Below are 16,327 nucleotides of genomic sequence, written 5' to 3' on the forward strand. Positions count from 1 at the left end.
CAATGAATAAACAAACAACCTGATTAAAAATAGGCTAAATATCTAGACAATTCACCAAAGATGATATACAGCAGGCAAATAAGCATATGAAAAGATGCTCAACATCATATGTCATTAGGGAATTGCAAGTTAAAACAATGAGACATCACTACACATCAATTAGAATGGCCAAAATCCAAAACACTAACACCACCAAATGCTGACAAAGACGTGGAACAACAGGAATTCCCACACATTGCTGGTGGGAATGCAAAACAGTACAGCCACTTTGGAAGACATTTTGGTGGTTTCATACAAAACTAAATATGCTCTTATCATATAATCCAGCAATTGCACTTCTTGGTATTTACCCTAATGCATTGAAAACTTATGCCCACACAAAAACCTGCACACAAATGTTTATAGTATCTTTATTCATAATTGCCAAAACATAGAAGCAATAAAGATGTCCTTGAATAGATGAATGGATAAACTGTGGTACAACCAGATAATGGAATGTTATTCAGTGCTAAAAAGAAATGAGCTATCAAGCCATGAAAAGACATGCATGGAGGAAACTTAAATACATATTACTAAGTGAAAGAAGCCAACCTGCAAACGTTACATGCTATATGAGTCCAACGATATTACATTCTAGAAAAAACAAAACTATGGAGAGATTGAGAAGTTTGCCAGGGGTTAGAGGAGGAAGGAGGAATAAATAGGTGAAGTACAAAGGATTTTTAGAGCAGTGAAAGAATAATGGTGGATACATGTCATTATACATTTGTCAAAATCCATAGAATGTACAACACCAAGACGGAATTCTAATGTAAACTATGGATTTGGGGTAATAATGATATATCAATATAGGAACATCGATTGTAGCTGGTGTGGGATGTTGACAGTGGGGGAGGCTGTGCATGTGTTGGGGCAGGAGATGTATGAGAATTCTCTGTAGTTTCCCCTCAATTTTGCTATGAACCCAAACTCCTCTAAAAAATGTGATAGATAGATGATTGGTAGATATTAAAAGATAGATAGATGATAGAAGCAATACCTTCAAAATTCTGAGTAAAACTAGAATTTAGAGCCAGTCAAACTATGAATCAAATGTAAGATTAGAATAAGGACCTTTTTAGATCAGCAAACTGAGAAATATCACAACATAACTTCCAGGAAATAGTGGGTCTAGCATGGAAGAAGAGAAGTCCCAGAATTATAAATGTGCAATGGGCCAACAGATCAGCAGGCTCTGGCTGGAGGTGACCCAGGAAAACTGGACCTGATGTGGGTGGGTGCATGGAAAATGTAATTGATAGCTGGGAACAAAACATAGGAGCATTTCGGGGAAACAATCATAGTTGCATAGATATCTAGTAAATGAAAATATAAAGCAACTTGTAATTCCAGGAAAAACAAAAAGTTACACTAGAAAAGAGGCATAGTTATGGTACACTAGTTGGCTTGGCAGTGAATAATAGTTGTATAGTAATATCATGTTAACAGTGACGACTAATATTAGTTTTCCACAGTGTGATGTAAGTAGACCAAAGGAAGTGAATGAATCAGGAAAACTAAGTTCTTATGTACTATGCTAGAACGTCATGATAAAAATCTAAAATTGCAAGAAACAGCAGTTTACAAATATTATTCAGAAAATAGATGTAAAGGCTGGGGGAATAGCTAGAAGAGCTAAGGGTGGTTGCCTCTAGAAAATGGGACTTGGAAGTGGGGATTGGTTAAGGCAGAGGATTACAAGAATTATCTAAATTTTACAATTATGTTATTTAGTCTAATAACATAATTAGTGATACATTTTAAGATAAGGAAGAAATGAAGGATGTAGGGAGAGAGGAGGGTAGGAAAGAAGGGCAAACAGAAAATCTTTGGCCAATACCTTTCCAAACACACTGGGATTGCTCACAGAGCTGCATTTTCCCATTAACCTGCTGAGCCACCTTCTGGGTTGAAAATAGCTCGTTTAGGCATTTCTGAAAAGAAACACAAAGAGCATACTTCTTTAGAAACATTCATGTACATCTCAGAGTGATTCGTGACAGAGTTAAAACTGATAATTCACTAGGAAGTTCAAAGATTCCACATTACCAAACCAACACACAATAATTGCTGTTACTAATTAACCACTGTGTAACCAACACAGTGCTGAGCATTTTACATATATGTATTATTTCTAATCTCCCCCAATAACTCCATAGGACAGGTATTACTCAGCTAGAATAAAATCCTCTTTCATTCTTCTAGCCTAAAAATCTTTTTAGCCTACAAATCAACCATAGGCCAGTGATATCATCAAAGCCTGCAAGAACTGAAATGTCACGATATTTCTAGTACTTTATAAAATTAAAAGACCTCCCCAAAATAATAAAGTGGAGCATTAGTAAGGCTACTTTTCAAAAGAAAGATTTCTTTTGTGGGATGCCTGTCAGATTCAACCCAGAGATGTTCCGCATCTGTTACTGAGATTCTTCTCTGTGCCTCAGTTTTCCTCATCTATAAAAACATAGGGATTGAACTAATCATTTAAAGGTCCCTTTCCATTATCACCTTAACGCATTAGAAATAGGAACATCAAGTCAAAAGGATCTTAAGTAACTTGGCTGAATTTCCATGAGCACAAATATCTGATATCTATCCCTTTGGGCTACTATATAAAAAACACTTTTGACATTCTTACATCCAACTTTGATCAAAATTAGATAGGAAAATTAGTAATAAGGGTAAAGAAAAATACTCATTGGAATTTTCTACAACCATAACGGTGAATAGTTGAAGCAGAGAAAATTCATTTTTTACTTCTTCACAATAATATATTCAATCTTATGTGTATAACAATCACTGGATCACCATAATTCAGACAGAAGTCTCTCCGACAGGCATCATTTTGATATTTTGGGTTTTTTCCCAGATATTATGTCACATAATAGGCATTGCCAGTCAATCAATCATGGATTTTAGGTATTCAAAGTACAATTAAGAATAAAGCAGGGTTTCCCAATCTCAGCGCTATTGGCCGTTAGTGGCAAATAATTTGTTATTGTGGGGCTCTTCTGTGCATTATAGGATGTTTAGCAGCATCCCTAGCCTCTGTCTCCTAGATGCCCTCTCTCTGGGCTGTGCTAATCAAAAATGTTTACAAAGATTGTCAAATGTCCCCTGGGGAGCAAAATTACTCCTAGTTGAGAACCACTGGTATAAAATAACATTTCTAAAAATGGCCCACTAGCCAATAATAGCTCAACATAACTCCACAGATGCACTTCTTCAGAATCCCATAATTACCCCAAAACTGACCAAGGTACTACCCAAACACAGTGTACTTCTGCCTGATGTACCCGGGAGGCTCTTCCCTAAGTGAGGTCTACTTATCACTTTAATAAGTAACTTGGCCTAGAGTTGATTGGATATGAGAATTCTGACCATCTCCACAGCTATGCCGGCCGTCCCTGCGGAATCACCCTTCAGTGATCTCTGACGATCACACAAAGACATGTTTATTGTTAAGGTGAAAGATCTCATTTTGTATCTGCACCACTCTTGATGCTGTTTGACTCCCAACTAGTCATGACAACTAATATTCTACATAAAAAGTAGTAAAACAGTTTCCATTATCCCCTGCCCAGGTTCCTTAGTGACACTGGGATGATGTTCTGGCTGGATAACAATTGCTATATGGATGGTACCATTGTGACCTGACAGACAGCCACCAACTTTGCTGCCACTAGTTACCAGACAGCATAAGAGGAAGGAAAAGGGAGTCCTGAAGTCAAGGCAGTAGAAACTCCGATCAGCAGTAGAGTGTGGAAAGGACAGTGGTGCTCAAAACCTGGCCAGGGTATGAGGTCAACTGCGCCCCTAATTACCTCAGTAGAACTAACTCCCTTGCCATCTGCACCCCCAAACCCTTACCCAACAAGAAAGCATTCAGCAAAACACCTGCTCTAATACATTTACTTTCAATTGCATATGAGTTCAAATAATTAAATTTCACATTCACAATTTTTATAGTTCCTCTAGCAAGATCGTATATGCCAAGCACAGCAGCATATTAAAAGAGTAATTTTGCCTAAATCAAGAATTTATGAGTTTCTAGCATAAAGCTTTCTAAATGAAACACTGATTCCTTTAGAAGCTCTTCACTGGATTGGATAAACTTAAAAACATGTACTGACAGTTAATGTGCCCCAAGGATTCAGGGCAGACTCCAAAGATTTTAAAACCATAATAAATAAGATACTTGAAAGAACTAAATTAACTTAGTCAAGAAACAAAAAACAACAGCAACAAAGAATTAAGGGAAACATACAAAAGACCATCTTATAGAGGAAGAATTGAACTTCTCCTGTGAAACCCCAAAGGACAGCCCAAGTCACTAAATAGCTGGAAATGATTGCACAAGAGATCTTTTGACTGATAGGAAGCATATCATAGTATGTATAATTGTATCATATTTTTAACCTTTACCTTTTTTATGGTTATTCTCGTTTTCACCTTTTGATTGATATTAACTAAACACTTCCTGTGTGTTTTTCAGACATTTTATTTATTTACAAAGTGCTTCTATTCATGTGCTTCACTCACTCATTTTTTCTATCAGGAACCCATCACTTTCATATTGACTTGTAAGAGCAGCTAAGCCAGCTCTTTCCTCACATTTGGGATTCAGTTGTCTGAGCTTGTCAAGATGTGAGATCTTCCAGTTTTCTCTCCTTACCTACCTGGCTTTTTGAGGCAATGTCTTCCTTCCGGCCTCCGTCCAGTGCATGAGGTGCCTGGGAAAAATGGAGAGTCGAGCTATTTGTTTCAAGATTTCCTTTGATGGGAGTCTTCAGTAATTCTTTGTAGGATCCTGCAAGAAAAACATTTAGCTTTGAATTTGGTTTTTAAAACAAGATAATCACTTTGACTAGAGGTCAACCCACGGCATCTTTCACAGTAGAACAGAATGTGAAGACACAGGCCCTTGTCTCTCCAAAACCCTGAACCAGAAAGAGAGGATGAGGGAGGGAGGGACCATACAGGATCTCATCCAGAATACCAGGTTCATAAGTGAACACTGCCTCCGTGGCCTCTACAGCCAAGAGGACATGCCAACTGCAGCAGCAGCCAAAATGCTTTATCTCTGTATGGAAAGAACATATTTGTACATTTGAAGAATGAATGCAAACAGTTCAATAGTTTAAATTGATGGAGCAAAGGGTGTCTGGTTATCCCAGGCTATGATCATTCTGCCAGGAAATCCCTATGGGACCCTGCTTTGCCAATCGTTGACATTCACGACATGATCAAGCGCAAAAACACTTTGCCTCTCCGTCTTCGTATTGCAAAAAGGTGTTGTAAGAGTAGTTTGCGATGACATCAGTAAAATACTTCCTAAATTAAAACAATAGAAGAGTGAATGTTATTTGCATCATTATTATTCCTAGCTATTCTCTTCTCAGGATTGAGAAAGCCCTTGACCAGACTTTTAACTGCACTGAAAATCTTGTCGAGTTGTCCTCTAAAACTAATTACCTGCCATTATCATTTGTTCAGCAGAGGAGCCAAGGGACCATTGGAAAATCTTGACCTTTTGCCATGTGGCAATCCCTTCTTCACTTGGGTTTGATAAATTGTCACTGATAATGTTTCTAGAATCCAGCACCTTGAGTCCTGGGCAACCCCAAATCTAAGAAATATAGTTTACATCACAGCAGAAGGGGGGATTGAAAACAGAAAACATTCTGCAAAGTTTTAGATCTTGTTCTTTGTCCTAAGACATTTGCATGCTTGTTTTGATATGCTATTTGCATAGATAAGCATAGAGGAGAAGCCAGCTCTCAGAACTTCAAATGAGAAAGAAAAACTTGCAATTGGATGATGACAAGATAATCACCCCAGTTATCAACAGAGAGGTCGGGTCCACCAGGCTGACAAGCAGGAACCTCTTGGGTTTTGTCTACAGAGCAAGACTACAAATGAAGCTCTTTGTATACATCCCTTTTAGGATGACAGGATCTTCAGTGATCAGTCTTGTGAAACAAAAGGAAACCCCACCAGCAAAGCACAGAGAAATCAATAGATCTGATTAATACGCAGTATTAGCTTACTAGAAAATAAAATAGAGTTTCTTGTAAAATCCTTTTGACTGACAACTTGTCTCTTAGAATTCTGAATTTCTCATGCAATGTCTTTCTTAAAATAATAAATTAATTTAGGGCCTAGAAAGGAAAAGGGAGACCCTAATTTTAGCCAGTAATTTCTCTAAAACAATCAGCATAGAAACCATCCCTCAATTATAATGTGACACAAAAGATTTCTTTCAGATGATAGCCATAACAATGATCTTTCTTACAACTGTGTATCTCCTTCTGCTTCAACCAGCTACTTTCAGTATTGATACTCAGCGTTACACGGAAATTTCATTGGTTCAAGAATGACTTGGGCTGCCTTTCAATCTGCAGGACTACAATGCCTCGTTGTGTTTATTGTCATTGAGAAAAGAATTGGCACTGCTGTTAACATTTGTCTTAAACATGTTGATAAAACAATTAATTTTGTTGTCTAGGATTTTTAAAGGTGAGAAGAGAAATTAAATCACTAAATGACAGGTGGCAAGTTTTGTTTCTGAAGGATGGGAACAAAAAAGGTTGTGCCCAAATTAGAATTATATTATTTTAGAAAGAGAGCTTGTGCTTCAGGGTTCAACAGATTGATGCTGGATCCCTGCCCACCAAACTGCCTCACTCTCATCTTTTCTGCCCTTTTCTTCTCTCTCTCTCTCTCTCTCTCTCTCTCTCTCTCTCTCTCTCCCCCCCCCCGCCCCCCATACACACACCCACTTCTTCTCTTTCTTTTTATTTACTTTCTTTTCCTCTCATTTTCTTCTTCTCCTTTTTCATACCTGATTACTGTATTACTGATATATCTTTTCCTGACTGCTGTAGACCAGAAATCTTACCAGTCATTAAAACTCTATACTTTGCAAAACACGACTACTAATACATATATATACACATATTCCTACATAATTACAATCTTTTTAAAGGTAGTCATTTGCTAATGCAAATCTCAGAAATGTATTTAAAATACAATGTACTTTCTTTTGTTTTTGTTTGATTCCCCATACACACACCATAGAAACTTCTTACTCAGAGGAAGAAAAAGAGAAAAGCAGTTGACTAAATGTGACATGAGATATTTCTGTAAGACAACGATTCTATCCGGAATATATCCTTTCCAACATTTCAAAACTGGCCTGTAGCATTTCTATTACCTCACCTAGAATCAAGGTGTCTTTCTCAGGAGTTATCTTCAGCATGGATCCAGAAGCTTCCAGGAGGTCAGTGGTTGAATGGTCTTCCCTGAAGGAATAGGTTGCCAACTCCCTGGCTTGGCTTTGTCGCCATCTTGTGGTAATTGGGCTACTGGCAACAGGAACCTCAGCCGACTCCCTCTTCATGAAGTTGCTCTTAAAGTTAGAATATGTGGTAGTAACTGCATCAAATACCTGTTTAACAACAAAAAGAACTGTAATTTATAATGACCTCAATAATGCAGAAGTAAAAATTTTTAAAGAGAATTATAAATGACTTATCGATTACAATACAAAAAAAATATGTGTATGAGTTTTTTAATTTTTGTGAACTGGGAGAATGTTACTATATATATACACATATATACATACATATACATATACACACACACACACTTAGAGCTTAAGGAGTAATTATGTTTATAGTTATTACTATTACGTATCAATATAAAATATGAGGTTGAAATAACACTATATAATGCTCAAGATGTTTATATAAAATCATAAAATTTCCAATCTGGAAATAAACAGATATTTTCTAGTCCAACCCCTTCATTTCACAGTTGTGTGAAACTGAGGCCTAACTTGCTCAGCATCTGTCCTTCCCCTCTGAGAAACACCAGGGGTTTGGTATTTACAGATCCAATAGTGGTGAACCATGCATGTAGCCATTTGAAATTAAAATTCAAGTGACAACCTGGAAATAAATTATTTTTTAACAAAATGGCAGGCATGTTGGTTGATATAAAGAGCTCTTAGAGAAATTTAGACAAGTTTACCAACCCAGAAGAAAAATGAGTATAGGACATAAAAAAGCAATTCACAAAAGAGGTACATAAATGGCTCCAAATTAATCAACCTTATTAGTGGTCAAAGAAATGCAAATTTAGAACAATAATTTAGGTCAAAGAAATGCAAATTTAGAACAATAATGAGATGTTAGCAATGATTTTTTTTCAAATCACAAACCCCAGGTGTGAAGGTTCTAAAAACAAACACTGGCATACACTGCTGGTGGAGAGCAAATTAGTATCTGGAAAGGACAATTTGGCAATGTATGTCAAAAGCCTTCAAATATATACATAACCTTTACTGACCCAGCAATGTCACTTCTGAGAGTTTAAGGATGAAATCAAAGATGTGAGCGAAATGGGCAAAATCATCCAGCATCTATTGAGTGTTTACTACATACAAGCCCATATTTAATCCTTGGAAACACCTCATGAAGCAAGTCTGTTATTTATTCCCATTTTACTAATGAAGAAACTGAGATTTAGCAGTTAAGGGAATTGCCTAAGACCACACAGTGAGTAAGTGGAGTGATATACTCTAACCTCATCTGTCTGACTGCACAGTCCTTGCTCTCCACTGAGAACATGACAGTGTTACTGCAGTATATTTATTTATAGAGGCAAAAAGATGGAGGGACTCAAAGTTTTCTAATGGAGAATTAACTACATAAATTACGTGATATCTATAAAAGGAATACTCTGCAACCATTAGAAATGATGATATCCATTAGGAAAATGCAAATCAAAACCACAAGTACCACTCCCCCCCAGATGGCTTTTATCTTATTAATAAATGACAAGTGTTGGTGAGAATGTGGGGGAGTTGGAACCTTTGTACATTGCTAATGGGAATGTAAAATGGTGCAGCTGCTATGGAAAACAGTTTGGCAATTCCTCAAAAATTTAAACCTAGAATTACCACATGATCAAGCAATTCCACTCCTAGGTATATACCCAAGGGAAATGAAAACATGTTCAAAAAATAAAGGTACACCGATGTTCATAGTAACACTATTCACAATAGCCAGAAGGTGGAAATAACACAAATGTCCATCAACAGATAAATGGATAAATAAATTATAGATAATACAGGTGTGCAATAGTATATATTCCATTCCATTTAATGGTATATACATATGTATTACATTATATATTATATATTGTATATTATATATTTCCTCATTATATATTATATAATGGAATGTTTCTCAGCTATAAAAAGGAATGGAGTACTGATAACATGATATAACAGGGATAAACCTCGAAAACTTTATATTAAGGAAAAACTAAACACAAAAATCCATATTGTATGATTCCATTATATGAAATATCCAGAACAGGCAAATCCATAGATATAGAACACAGATTGCTGGTTGCCAGGGGTTGAGGGAAGGAGGAAAAGGATATGAAAAGGATGCTAAAAGGGTACGAAGCTTTCTTTGGGGATGATGAACTACATAAAGGTGGTGCTTGCACAACATTGTGAATCTATTTAATGCCACTGAATTGTTCACTTTAAAATGGTTACTTTTATATTCTGTGAATTTTACCTCAATAAAAATATCTAAAAAGAAAATGATAACATAGGATAATATTCAACAAAATATGAAAATGCTCACAATATATTACCAAGTGAAAATATAATATACGAGTATTTCAATATGCTCCCATTTCTTATCTATAGTTGGGGTGTTTTGTTTTGTTTTGTTTTGTTTTGTTTTGTTTTGTTTTGTTTTGTTTTGTTTTGTTTAAATAAGTGTGTGACCATGATCACCCATTCCTCCTGCAGTCCTTCCATCTGGAAAGGAGAGCTCTCTCTCATCATTGCTACTCTGTGTTTTCCTCCAGAAACTTCATGGAGGAGGACAGCTTCCCCAGAAAGAGAGAGGTCAGGAACCTGAGGCCTCAGTTATTGTAAACAGTGTTATTTTGGGTCTCCTTTTTTTTCAAATTGTTCTAACCTTGTTCTTGATTTTTGAGTAGAAAGGGTTAAGCTGAAAAGGGAAAGACAGAACCCTGAAAATGTAAATAAAGCACTTCAAACTTAGAAGCCTAGACAAGGGAACAGTAGGGAAGATGACCAGAGAAGCAAGCCTAGAGTGAGAAACGTGGTCCATGTAGACTTTCATCCCCCTACTTTTTGATTTCTCTCATCCAAGGAAAACCACCGTGCCAGCTCTTAGCTAGAGAGATTGAGCCCCAGACAGAGGAAGAGTGGGCGGTGGGGATCTATCTGGAGGGGAAGGCTCACGTTTAAGCCTCTGCAAGAAGACAGTCAGAAGGGCATGTTGTCCCATATTTTAACAGAAGTTAAAATTTAGACTTTTCACATCAGTTTCCCCACTTTTTAAAGTTTTACTGTAGGATTAAGCAGAACATGTCTGTGGGCCACAGTGAGGCTGCGGGCTCTGTCTGCAACCTCTACAATACTAGCCAAGCAGCCCTCACCCTTCAGCGAGCAAGAAAGGGAAGAGCTACCATGTTTGATAACATCTTTAATTTGCAACAAATATGATAGACACATTTGCTCAGTTTTCCTTGGAGTCCCAAATTTAAATATAATTGAAAACAAAATAATCCTGAGTTTAAAAGAAGGAAAATAAAGAAGAATTCAATGATATATGTCGGCTAAGAAAAATGATCAAGAAATGTCACATTGACAATCTCACACTGCCTTGGCAGGTCCATGTTTCTCTGGCTCATCTACTGTCACGCTCTCCATTCCATTTCCCCATCTGAGATACTTTTCCGCAATTCTCTGCCAGGGTAACTTCTAGCCCATCTTTAGAGCTGGATCAGCCACCAACTCCTTCAGGAAGTTGTCTCTACCGTTCCCTCCTCCCAATTCTAAACTGGGTTAGGCAGACTGTGGTGGGCTAAATAATTATGATGGTTAATTTTTTTTATCAACTTGACTGGGCTAAGGGATGCCCAGAAAGCAGATAAAACATTATTTCTGGGTGTGTCTGGAATCTTTGGCATTTGATTAAGTAGGCTGAGTAAAGAGATTTGCCCTCACCAATGTGGGCAAACATTGGATATCACCCAATCCACTGGGGGCTCAAATGAAACATAAAGGGCAAACCCTCCGTCTTCTTGAATTGGACTGTCCATCTTTTCCTCCCTCGGATATTGAAGCTCCTGGTTCTTAGGCCTTCAGACTCCATGACTTAAACCAGCGGCCCTGTGGTTCTCAGGCCTTTGGACTCTGAATTATACCACCAGTATTCCTGGTTCTCCAACTTGCAGACAGCAGATAGTGGGATTTCTTGCCCTCCGTAACCTCTTGAGTCATATATATATAGTCTCCTATTGGTTCTGTTTCTCTAGAGACTCCTGACTAATACAGTAATGGTCCACTAAGATATCCAGATCGTAATCCCTGGAACCTGTGAAAGTTACGTTATATGACAAAAGGGCTTTGCAGATGTGATTAAAGATCTTGAGATGGGAAGATTATCCTGGATTGTCTGGGTAGGCCCTAAATGCAATCACATGTCTTAGAGGAAAGCAGAGGGTGATTGGACTCCACACAGAAGAGAAGGACTGGCAGTTTTAGACAACCACCACTAGAATATGAGTCAACAGTATAATGCAATTACTTTTTTTAAAGCCGTACGATTCTAGGTATCATTAAGGAAAAAATAGTGTCCAAAACAAGAGCAAGTGAAACCCCATTGTCTCTGCACTGCTCAAAACCTACCTGTAGAACTGTGTCCAGCCTCAGAACCATTCTTTAAGAAAGAGATGGACAGGATTCAAAACCTGAGTTTATTTAAAGGAAAGGGACTGCAATGACAAGAGGTCAGGAAAACACAGTAATGGAGCAACACATGAATGGAGTGTGCGCAGCTGGGGTATTTAGTCTACAGAAAAGAAGACCCAAAAGGAACTGTCTTCAAATATTTAAAGGAAGGCAATTTATGAAAAAAGAAAACTTACTTTTATTGCTCCCTATGACAAAACTAGGACCAATACATGAAGAGGCAAATTTTATTCAATACAAAGAATTTTCAAAACATTTGAGCACAACTTTCCATGACATTTTGAATATAAAATCCAGTTTTCAGTCAGTCCCTGCTACGGACATATGGTTCATAGTGGTACAGATGAACGTTTTTTAATAGTATGGATTTGTTGTGCATTTTTAAATGTTTAAAATTTTCAATGTTAATATAAGGTTTTTCCTTATAAAAATCAACTTGAGTAAAATAAATGAGTCAATTGGGACAAAAAATGTTAAGCAAATAACAGTATGCAGATATGGCAAAAATCACAGAGACGGTATACAAATGACTACAGCTTAGGAAATACTGCCATGGATTGTGCTATTTCATCTTCAATGTTTTTAAACTTTTGTTCCAGGACCTATCTCCTGCTGAGGAAATGCCTGTCGCGTAGTTTTAAATGACTCAAGTATTTATTAATAGAGAGGAAGAGGAAGATAAGAAAAATAAGACAAAGAAGGGAAAAAGGATGAATGACTCGATGCTCCCAGCACATCAGTTTGCTTGTTTCCCTTGAGAGTTCACATCATATTGACACTAACTCAGGAGGAATTCAGGGCACCAGGGCCAAAAAATAAATAGAAACCTAGAGAGGTTACAAAATAAGGTCAGGAAGTAACAAAATGAAACAATTGGGAAACTAGAAACACATACATATCTAGTGATAAATAATCTGATACACAAATATTCAGTGGGTGGGAAAAACCTGGACATTCCAGGAATGGCATGCTGGTGATACCAGGGTCTAGCTAGAACCCTGTGGCCGAGACCAAAGTAACAAAGACGGCCCATTAGCTCTCAGGCATGTCTTCCCAATCCCCCTCCCTTAGCCTCTGAATCTCTGCCCCTCCCACCTGCCCCACTACCACCATCCCAAGGCAGCAGCCTTCTGCGCACAAGACATTTTGAATGTGTCTCTATACTATTTCAAATTAATCATGGAGACAAAATGTTCGTCTCAGTTTTGAACCTCCAGTGCTTCCTCATCCTAGTTGTCAATACAACCCAAGCAAAACTGTCAAGATGATTTTTAGGCAGACAGTTCAGGAGATTTTATTCTCCGTTGCCAATGCCTGCCACTGGGGGCTCCAGAGCATCTTCAGTGTGTCTCCTTTCCCTGGCATGGCCTTGACCACGGTGGCCTTCATGAAGACACTGTCATCTCTCAGCTTGACTTGTTGCTCTGCAGCCTTCCTGCGGCCCCTTCCAGGTAACTTCAGTGCACATGGCCAACCTTTTTTGTTATTGTTCTCCACTCCCTCTCCTCTTCTGACCCTTCCAGTGGTTTCTTATAAAAGTAAATATCTCCTAATTAATAAAACCCCTTTACTAGACATGGTAGCAATCTCAGCTATGTATTCTCTTCTAAGTAAACATATTTTATCTATTACAAGATGGTTTAATGTAGTTGAAAACATTTTGGTTATGAAGTTGAAACTCCTAAACTCTAGTTTTGGTTGTTCCACTTACTAGTTCTGTGATCTTGGGTGAGTTATTAACTTCTTCCTATTTCAAAGAATTATTGCATTATGTCTGTAGAGAGCTTTGTACTACACATGATCCCCTTTAATATATATGTATGTTTATGTAATATATAAATGAATTATGTGAAGTATAAAGCTCTCTACAAACATGTCATTTATCATATATTTTATATAATATATATATATATATAATAAAGCTCTGTAGAAACATAAGTCATCTATTTAGCACTCAGTTATTTGCCACCTTATAATTGTTCCCTAATTGTTTCAATGTCTCCAAAATTCATTTCAAACTTGTGTGAAGCTGCCTCTATCACTTATACTTTATTTGTACCCTCTACAGTGCCTGAGTTGATTGATCAACTGAGTCAACTGCTTTATCCCCTTTTTGACCCAGTAACGTCCCTTAACCTTGACCTTCAGCCTCATCCATCTCTTCCCCTCCTTTAGGAAGCTTTCCTTGATCTTTTGAAAGAGTGCTGGTGGTTTTTCCAGCATGGTATCACCTATGTCAAGAAATTTGCAATGCTGATATATTTGTAATCTGACAATGGTTTTGTACAGATGGAACATGGAAGCAATGGTGACAGATCCCCCATAAAGCTGAGAGATGATATTATTAAAATATATACAGAGAAAGACTCTGTCAAATGAAAAAAAGAAGATACATCTAAGAGCCAACATCTATTTGTGTTCACCAATGTCCAGAGCTGGAGTTCCCCAAATTGTTGTTTTGAATGTTAGGTTAACAGGCTTGTATGGATATTTATATATTATAAATAGATATATTTATATAGCAGGCTTTTTATCCTTAAGAATCATAAAGTTAACAAATGGGCTCTGATTTAATCCTTCACAAGAGATTTTACGTAAGCTTTCAAAGCAGTTTTCATATAGAGTGAATTTTCTGGTCAATCCAACATGAAACATCAGGCCCACACAATTATTTGATTTCTGGTTGTAAAAACTGACATGCTGGCTTATACAGCAATTTCTTGCAAGTTTATACAGCATAATTTTGGCCTTCTCAGAGGCCAACCTCTGGATCACTTAGTGGAAGTTTCCATACTTACAAAACAATGGGCTAGAAACTATAACAATTTTATCAAAATAATATCACCCTATGGGGCCCTGCCTGTGGGATGGTGAGTCAACTCCCTCCCAGAGGTAACCCTTCTGTCCCCTCCCTCAAAACACAGTTATAATGTGATAGGTTCACATGGTTCAAACTACAGCAGGTGTTCTATAAGTTAACTTTAAAACTCAAGTTCCTGAGCCAGGTGCTTGAACAGCCTGAGGAGCTAGTTAACATTCTAGCGTAAACAGAGAGACATGAGACACATCCACCATGAAAGACAAAGGAAAACCAAAGAGGCTTGTTGCTCTGAAAACCGAAAAAAAAAGATTGAGGTCTAAAGTTTCTCAAACTTAAAGGTGCACTTGGCATTAGGGAATCTTATAATAATGCAAATTATGATTCAGGAAGTCTGAGTGAGGCATGAGATGTTGCATTTCTCACAAGCACCCAGGTGATGGCAGTGCTGCCAACCTGAAGACCCCACTTGGAGGAGCAAGGCCCCAGAATTTAATGTAAACATAGGAACTTTGACTCTTTCCGTAACTCAGCCAGAGAACACCAAAGTGAAATTATCACAGTTAGTAAGTGATACAAGACATTTCCTGTACATTTTGGGTTTTGCTAGAAATTAGGTTTACAAGAGAATACTTTTCTATTCTATCCATTCTTATCAGGCCACAAGAGTAGAAGTAAAGTGGTTTATTGGTCTCTGACAGATTTTACGTGCCTCAGCTGTTGGCTTTGCTCCACTACCCACAAACACATACCCCACAGAAGCAGGGGCCAGAAGCAGAGCTGGCATATCCTTAACATACCTTCTAAAGCTCCAAAGATCTAATAGTGATGGGAGGGGCACTCCCACAAGCTTCTTCCATCATTCCATGTACTTTCCTAGCACTTTCTGGAAACACACTGCAACACCAACAGTCAGGCCCAAATGGAACAAACACCTTCATTCAAAACTTGCAGATTCCAAGGTGACTAAAGGAATCATGGATTTCAGTTTATGCAATTCCATCTCCACACCTATCCCTAAAATTTTCAACCATAAAATTAGGCCTCCTGTAGGAGGCAACAGCCAGAGGAAAAATAAATACAAAAACAATAAAGCAACTAGATGATGCACCCCAAGTAGAGCTGAGTTCAGGCAGAAAGGGTGGGGCGCACGGATTATTTTGCCTTTTTGGAAGAATTATCTTATTTGTTAAGTTGCTGCTTTATTATAGTGTTCAGTATTTTTCCATCTACAGGTTGTAGCCCATTTGGGATCATGAAATCATTGCCACAGGTCAGAACCAGGTGTTTTAAAAATACAATTGACAGAAGTGCATCGCTGTTCAAAGGGGAAGTATTGTTTAGTGAAACTTCTCAGTTATATGTGTCTGTTAGATTGTAAAGTTCATTTCTTACTGTGGGTTATGATCAAAAATTTCAAAAACACCAGACTATAATTTCCTTTATGCTAGAGGAGGGTTTTTAAAGCCATCATTGTTTTTAATCTATTTATTTTTACTATGTTCACCTGGCATTGCCTCAGCTAGATTAGGTTGGAGTAGCCTTTTCAGTATTTCACTGACCTTTCCACTATAAAGTCCTTGAACTCACACAGCGTGTTTAAAACCCATACATATAATAGTCAAGTCCTTCAGGTCACACATCATAGTAATAGATCA

The 16,327-nt window shown here is 37.6% G+C and overlaps 1 protein-coding gene across 1 annotated transcript in view; it reads right to left on the reverse strand.

The window, feature by feature from the left end:
- The window catches only part of CDC20B (cell division cycle 20B), a 44,371-nt gene that overhangs the window by 16,625 nt on the left and 11,419 nt on the right, over nt 1-16,327 (reverse strand). The window contains exons 3-5 of the mRNA XM_019743105.3: nt 7,261-7,489; nt 4,719-4,849; nt 1,880-1,973 (exon numbers count right to left, since the gene is read on the reverse strand). Of these exons, the coding sequence (XP_019598664.3) occupies nt 1,880-1,973; nt 4,719-4,849; nt 7,261-7,489 (454 nt within the window). The remainder of the gene's footprint in view (nt 1-1,879; nt 1,974-4,718; nt 4,850-7,260; nt 7,490-16,327) is intronic.

The sequence above is a fragment of the Rhinolophus sinicus genome, chromosome 3 (assembly GCF_057876585.1).
Source record: "Rhinolophus sinicus isolate RSI-liver-muscle chromosome 3, RSI-T2T, whole genome shotgun sequence".
NCBI lineage: Eukaryota > Metazoa > Chordata > Mammalia > Chiroptera > Rhinolophidae > Rhinolophus > Rhinolophus sinicus.